Source organism: Caenorhabditis briggsae (assembly GCF_000004555.2).
Source record: "Caenorhabditis briggsae complete genome, chrII, whole genome shotgun sequence".
In the NCBI taxonomy this organism is placed as follows: Eukaryota; Metazoa; Nematoda; class Chromadorea; order Rhabditida; family Rhabditidae; genus Caenorhabditis; species Caenorhabditis briggsae.
Window position 1 is genome coordinate 11,162,973 of NC_013486.2, and position 7,454 is coordinate 11,170,426.

Consider the following 7,454-nt stretch of genomic DNA (forward strand, 5'->3'; position numbering starts at 1 on the left):
CGCTTAATTCTGATTGGTAGTGAGGGTTCCATGTACATAAGAAAATCGAGAAAAAATTAGTATATGATTTGAGAAGTTTTTTTTTGGGAGAAGGCTTCAGTTCTCTTTATCGTCTTCGTTCGATTGCGATTGCTGATTGTGATGAGAGAAAACGTAGGAGAGCTTCCGGTTCACCGATGGAGGACGACTGCAGAGCGATCTGAAATAAAATTGCGAATTCAACGAAAGAATAGATGGATTCAAGACATACGTGTGTGAGCTGTGTCTTCTGCACAACGGTTTTGGCAAAGTCGACTCGTCTTGGAAGGAGGAAGAAGAAGCACCGGACATGCTGCGCTGCCGGAAAGCTTCGCAAACTGATTCACGATCTAGAATAGGAATTGATATTTAGAATGACGTCATCTGAATGTTTCTCTTACCGAAATCGAGACCTCCATGACGCGACAAATCAAAGTAGTGCTTGTAATCCACGGGAGTCGAAAAGATACGTCCGATGATGACGATGCAGGAAAGAAGCCAAGACATGGCGCATGTCAGAGTGAATGTCACTGGCACCACGATGAACTGAAGTATGGATTTTCATAAGAAAACTATATAGATAGAATTGTATTACGATGCTGAGCAGGAATTTTTTGCGATGCTGCATCCAGGCATACGAGTAGAGCAGTGAAAATGCGCAAGTCCAGAGAGCCAATTGTGCTTGGAACAAGTCGTAGAGAAGTGCGGTAGAATGTTCATTATTTCCTTCCGAAGACACCTGTAATACAATTTTTGCTTTAGATTCCCCCATTCATATACTTTCTCAATCTCCTTTCAGAGTCACACTCCTCCTTCTTCAAACACACATTTGTTTTTCTCCCAATTAAGATTTCTGATCGTCACGATCACATAGGAAAAAAGAGACCTTATCTTTTCCTCCCAAACTGGTAGCGAGGAAGGGCACAACGGCTTGGGCATAATAGTCAATCGTGGCTTTGCACAGCGCGGATATTGTGTCAGCATCAAAGTTGCCACCACCGATCGTCGACATTTGAAAAAGAAATAAGAAAAGTCGAAAACAACTTTTGGGTACCGGAGAGTGATTTATTTGTTTGTCCAGTAGGTACTACGAAAGAGAAAGAGAATGAAAATGTAACAGAAGAAATTTGAGAGAGGAAAGGAAACAGTTGATAACAGATGGATGACGAAAAATGATTGTTGATGAACACCATTCCTTCCAGTTCAGAAAGAGATTGAAAACAATTGAATGTAGTTTTGGAGCTCAAAACTAGTGATACCGTATTTTGGCCAGTCAGGAAATCTGGAAAACAGTTGCAGCTTTGGACAGCGTTTCCAGAAAATATCTCCAGGAAATTTACTGTGAAGGCATATATCTCATAGTTCCACCGCCATAGCTTGCGCCACCGTAGCTCAACTGGTAGCAGAGCGGCAACTCTAGCTGTAGGCCTATAAAGATCAACTCCTCGAGAGACCTGTATGAACAGAATTTTAAGAAAACTTTCTTCCGTTCACTCCACCTTCAAGATGACAACACAATATGTTTGTGTTTGATCATCTTGTTCTCTCCGATTACAAACGATTCACAGATCACTACACGCTCCATAGAGAGTTTCAGTTTTTGGGCGATCAATTGAATTGTGATCTATGCGCAACTGGTGGTCGAGTATTGTTGTGTTCCATCGATCTGGAGTAGTAAGATAACAGAGGCGGCTGTGAGGGCAAAGTACACCAGACCAAAGACTATGCAGATGATATCACTCAATCCATTATATAGCTTCGGGTTGTACTGAAATACCCTCTAATTGCTCCAAACTAATACTTCTTGTTTTTGTTGTTCAAGCAGTTTTATCAATACAACTGATTGGATGATACTAGAGAGACACTGACGTCTGACGACCGCCAAAAGTAGGCCTTGTTCTGTATAATACAAACATCCACGTGGTGTAAGACAAGGGAAGTCGAGATGGATGACTTCCTGATTTGATAATACATTCATAACTGATAAAGATGGAACCGAGGTCGTGGAATAAAACAAGCTGAGTTCAGCAGTACTCGAATTATAGTCAATTCCCTGGAGCTTGATAATACCAGGACATCTATCAACTTCCTGTCAATTGTTCAAAGCTAAAACTATTCAGAAAGACTGAAATTTGAACTAGGCATTTTCGATAAAATACGATAAGGGCATTTGACAGGTTGCAAGTATAGTGCACAGTCACTTTTGCCCTTTTTGTCAGTTCTCCTCCAGCTGGCGCGTACAAAGAGAGACCTCATTAGAAGCAGATACACCTCCTGCCTTCTTCTGATGAGTGGACTTTGTCCTCCGTCTGCCGTTCACGTGAATTCCCTGCCGCTCAAATTGCAACATTAGTGTACACCCCGTTCCATTCCATCCCATCACTCAATTTTTTTTAGAGATTTAATGAAAATTAGATATTGTCAAGGTTTCATCACTGTTAGTAAATTTTAAAGCTTACTTCACTGAGAGCTGTGCTTAACTTGTCGAGTTCATCTGAGGAACAGTAGTCGGCGAGGAGGGCTTCCTAAAAATAATGGTTTTGAGACTTCTCATTGTTTCTGAATAACCAACCCCAGAAATCGAGTCAATCGAAGAAGATCGGCTGATTGTGCATCGCCGACGTTGCGAGGGAATCTCGTGACTCGTGTTTCCATTTTGGTCCGATACGCTGAAAATAGCTGATTGGTCATTTGAAAATCTAGATCACTATTTAGAATATGATGTTTTCTGAATAATTGGTAGGCGAGACATAGAAAAACAATATCACGTGGAAGTAGAAAGACTTACCCAGGCCACTGATTAAGTACCAACGGCTTGGGTGACGGCTCCGAATTATCGTGTGGAATGTTGTCTTGTGTCAGTCGCGACAAGTCGTACGTCATCTGAAAATAGAAATTGTCTGAAAATTGGAGAAAAAGTGAGGAGGAAGATTCGGAATAATCGAGAAGTGGAACGAGAAGAAATAAACAAAGTTACACCTTCGGCAATCTATTTTTGAAATCAGTTGAAAGGAGTGTTTCAGACGGGCATGTAAACAACGTAGACAGTGTAGAGAACTACTTCTTTTTTGCGAAAGAGACAATATCAATTTCTGATGTTTGCCATGGATTCTTTCACCTACTGGAGAAGAAAGAAGCAGTTGCTTCGGGATTGTTTTTGAAAAAAAATAAACCTAATCACTTTGAGATAAGAAGAGCTGAGGGAAATGAAGCAGAGGAGTAAGATGCAACAATTCGATGTTTGAGTGACCAAACGAGAGAGATATGGGAGAAGAAGGTTCGGAGATCCAGTAAACAAAGATAATAAAAAATTCAAAGTTCACAAGGAGGTGTGTATCGTTTCGGGCAAAATTAGAGAGCTTTGTAAAAATTTAGAGACGAACTTTGCGTCCGAAAATTTATATTTAAAGGCGCATCACAGGTCGAGAAGCAAAAAAAAGCTATTTTTAATATGTACATGTGCCTTTAATATCGTACCTCACAATTAATTTAGGCCAAATTTCGGTTGTTCATATAATTTATCAGCAAATTCGATTAAAGATTGATGAGAATCAGACGAAAATTGACAAAAGCAGAAAAAAATTGAGGGAAATCGAATTTCCTTATAAAATAATGAAACAATCGAAATCAGGCATAAATTAATTGTGAGGTATGTTATCAAAGGAGCATGCACTTATCCAAAAATTTCGCTTCTTCGCTTTTAGACCGATGGTGCGCCTTTAAATAGTGTTTTGCCCGCAAAGCGCATCACCGTCAGACTTGAATAATAACTCGGACGTTTGGCACGAGATTTTGGGAACATTAAAACAAAGTTTTTAGAAAACCTTTGGTACTGAAAAACCTGAGAATACAAAACACAGGGACCACGAACGTCAGAGAAAACAAAGCCAGCGAATAGAAAAGACTATTCGAGGGGCTGCGAAGGGCGGACCTAACAGACCGAACAGCAGAGTAGAGGGTGAGAGAGACCGCCCGGGCGGGAAGATGGATGAACGAGAAAAAAGAGAGGCACGTTCTTCGTCGTCTTCATTTTCCCTGTAGAAACTATCTCATGAAGACGAAGAAGGCGAAGAAAGTAAAGAACTGAAGAGGAGGAGTCAATTAATCTGATTCTCTTTTATGGTAAATATTTACCACTTTTCATTTAAACTCTTCTCTCTCTCTCTGCACCTCTTCATCTTTTGATGAGAGACATTCTTAAAGAATAAAGGTTCAAGATCATCGTTCTTCGTTCATTTCTGTTTTGCAGAGTCGGCTGACACCAACTGTTGTCTGCGACGATGGCATGAAAAAAAATAGATTGAAGGGTTTTTGAAAAATGATTGGCATAATATAGAGGTCAAGAGTCTTTCTAGGTTATCAGTTCGTTTTTATTTTCACTCTTCCACTAACCCCTAATGCCCTTTTAAGGAATCTATCCTATTGTATCTTTCTAGCCCTGAATTTCGAAAATCCTAGTCGAAATGTGATGCAACCATTCCATTTTTCGATCGAGACCAATTTTATCAGTGGTGTATTCATGGTGGGTTGTATTTTGCGACTAAACGTGAGTAGTCGAAGGAGGACAAAGTACACTTTTAGTGATCAGAGGAAAACTGACAACGGTTTGGCGCGCTGATCACTAATTGATGTTGTGCCGAATTTTCATTACAGCTTTCATCGATGGACCAAGAAAAAATCGAAAAAAAATTTGTACAGGAGAAAAAAAAAATTAACCATCAAACAGCCTTCACAGGCGATCTGAAGAGGACTCCGATGAGAAATTGAGAGGATAATATTGATAATATTTTCTTTGACTTGTCCACAATCAACACTAAAAAAATGGGTCACCACTTGTTGAGAGGAAAAGAAAGTGCGAGAAAAGCATTATTGAAAATGTTTGAATCAATTTGGCAGTGACAGCCTACTGTAGTTTAAAGGAGCGCGACAAATTTCATGTCAGAGGTTTCGCCACGAAAACCGTAGCCAAAGAGACGAGTTATTGAAATTGTGAAAAAAGGACGTTCAGTGTTCAGAAACCGCGTCGAATTCTTAACTTCTTATCACAGAAGCACCGACAGCGATATGTTTTTACATGCATCAGCACAAATTTTCCTCTCACAAATAAAAATTTTCATGTTTTCAAAAATGTGTGTGGCGATGAAAAACTCGTTTATTTTTACAAAGACAACAGAAAAAAAACCAAAAAAGACAACAAAAACCTAATCTAGAAGTGGAGAAGATAATTTATTCGAACTTGATACGGAGACAGTTGTACGTTCCTCCCATCAATCCCAGACATGCGAACGTTAGCGTCGAAGTGAGCCACGTGGCGAAGGATTTGCCTAAGAACGGCTTCAGATGTGTTCCGTGTTGTCTGGAAAACATCAATTTATGAAAAAAAAACTAATAAAAGTAATTTTATCAACCTCCAAGCAACATAGAGTCCAAAAGGAACTCCAAATGTTGACCCAATTTGTAAAGATTTCACCATTGTCGCCCGGAATTCTGGTAGGCAACTTCCCAACTTTTTCTGAGCTTCTGCATATTCACCGATTGAAGGGTAGTCTCCTTTTGGCATCTGAATTCAATAATGTTTGTATTTTCAAGGCGCCATAATAGGAAAGAAATGAGCCGGTGATAGATCTCCGTTATATCCTTCGAGAGAATATAGGACATAGAACGACTTCTTTCATTACATAATCAATTTCAATTCATTCGAAAGGGCGATTAGGTGGAATATCAAAAATTAGTGGGGACGATGGGGGGAGAAAAAAAACGTTTGAAACGGAGAAGAGAAAAATCCGAGAATCGGTCAATGAGATTTGAGAGACATTCACGGTCCCGTAAAATGGAAACGAATGGTACAGGAGACGAGTATTTAAATCACTGATTTTTTACTTCGGTCGGCTTTCTGCTTCAGTTATATGACGGATTGTAATCGTATTGTTTGGGACAGGAGATGGGTCAACTTCCTTCTCGTATTGATATGAGGAAGCGATGGCGAGCTGGGTTCCGTCCTCATTGAACGACAGTGATGAGATTGAAGTTTCGAATCTGAAAGAAAAATAAGTATTTAAAAATATTATAGGATACATACTTGTGCAATTGGATGATTCTCTTTCTGTTGAATGGGTCCCAAATGTTCACGATTCCATCGGAGCCTCCAGTCGCAAAGCTTCCGAATTTCGGATGGAAAGCTACAGCGTGAACAGGATGAATCAGTTCGGTGCCATCCGCATCTTTCTCGCGGTGACACTTGAAAGCATACTTTCTCTTCACTTGGTCGCTGTTCTGCTCCACGTACTCAACAGCAACACGGCCTTCGATCGAGGAGACAACGAACGCTTCTCCAGTTGGGAAGAATTGAACAGATCGTGTCTGATATTTGAGCGGACTGTCACGAACTTGCACTGGCTCTCTGAGTTTGCGACTATCGAACATGTAGATTTTCCGATCTTTTGTTCCAACAAGAACCATGTGCTTGAGAACATCCATGGCGTAAACACTGCTGGACACATTCACGGAATCAACTGCACCATTTCCATAGCTTCGTGCATCCCACAGTTTCACGGAAGAATCCCATCCACCAGAGACGATGAGACTGCTAATGGGGTTGAACTCCAGACAGCGAACTGCCAATGCATGCGATCCGAGCTGTGTTCCATTTCCAGTCTCGATGTCGGCAAGTTTCACATTGTGATCCACACCTCCGAAGGCGACTTTGTTGTAACCCTAAAACGATACACATGTGAAATGCGTTATTTTATCGAATAAAACTTACAGCAAATGTACATGTCAGTAGAGGCTTTCCGTGTGTGAAAACGAGTTTTTCAGAAAACTCTCCGAGCTTTCCTACTTCGTATACGCGGCATGTTCCATCCCAACCTGACGCCACGAGCAATTTTGATCCTCCGCCGTCCTTTTGAAACTAAAAACGAGACGTATCAGACAGACATTGAATGCGAAACGATACCTGGACTTTAGAAATTTGAACAAATGGTGGGAACGGCACCCGAAACTCGTTTGGAGCAGCGACAATTGTGGCTGCTTGGTATGACATCTGCAAGAAAAATTATTTACTGCAACTCTAGGTTATAAATAAATTGAGAATAGGGAAAAGCAGTTCTAAAATAAGCGAACTATTAAAAGAATGAATAAATGAGTATAGGTTAAACTGACTCCGAAAGAATGAATAGAAACGGCAATAGATAACAGAGCTTTAGAGATAAAGATATAGATCAAAACCAAACCGCACACAAGGATTCAGCAAAAAAGGAAAAAACGACGAGCGCGCGAAACGAAAAGAATTCAAACTTCTCGGCTGTACGCAACTTTTCGTGATGGTGTTTCGTTACGGACTGTGTCGCAAACTTGACGCACACGATTTTCATGTCGCATTCCCTCCACTTAAAAAGTTGACACTCCACCGATTCCGAGGAAGGGGTTGTCTCCGA

The 7,454-nt window shown here is 40.6% G+C and overlaps 4 protein-coding genes across 4 annotated transcripts in view; 1 reads left to right on the forward strand and 3 right to left on the reverse strand.

Annotated features, from left to right (window-relative positions):
* Positions 1 to 96: 96 nt before the first annotated feature.
* CBG20694 lies at positions 97 to 2,901 on the reverse strand (the record flags this gene model as incomplete). The annotated part of the gene is made up of 7 exons (XM_045242688.1): positions 97 to 199; positions 251 to 368; positions 420 to 564; positions 614 to 757; positions 2,478 to 2,543; positions 2,591 to 2,687; positions 2,807 to 2,901. 7 exons carry the CDS (start codon positions 2,899 to 2,901, stop codon positions 97 to 99), a joined length of 768 nt encoding a protein of 255 aa, XP_045097112.1.
* A 2,343-nt stretch (positions 2,902 to 5,244) lies between these two features.
* On the reverse strand, positions 5,245 to 5,578 carry CBG20695 (the record flags this gene model as incomplete). The annotated part of the gene is made up of 2 exons (XM_002631483.1): positions 5,245 to 5,374; positions 5,427 to 5,578. 2 exons carry the CDS (start codon positions 5,576 to 5,578, stop codon positions 5,245 to 5,247), a joined length of 282 nt encoding a protein of 93 aa, XP_002631529.1.
* A 316-nt stretch (positions 5,579 to 5,894) lies between these two features.
* Cbr-bub-3 lies at positions 5,895 to 7,060 on the reverse strand (the record flags this gene model as incomplete). Its single annotated transcript, XM_002631484.1, has 4 exons — positions 5,895 to 6,054; positions 6,098 to 6,732; positions 6,782 to 6,928; positions 6,974 to 7,060. 4 exons carry the CDS (start codon positions 7,058 to 7,060, stop codon positions 5,895 to 5,897), a joined length of 1,029 nt encoding a protein of 342 aa, XP_002631530.1.
* A 280-nt stretch (positions 7,061 to 7,340) lies between these two features.
* The window catches only part of CBG20697, a gene marked incomplete at both ends in the record, with an annotated part of 1,604 nt that continues 1,490 nt past the window's right edge, over positions 7,341 to 7,454 (forward strand). Inside the window, one exon of the mRNA XM_045242690.1 lies at positions 7,341 to 7,343. Within this exon, the coding sequence (XP_045097113.1) occupies positions 7,341 to 7,343 (3 nt within the window). The remainder of the gene's footprint in view (positions 7,344 to 7,454) is intronic.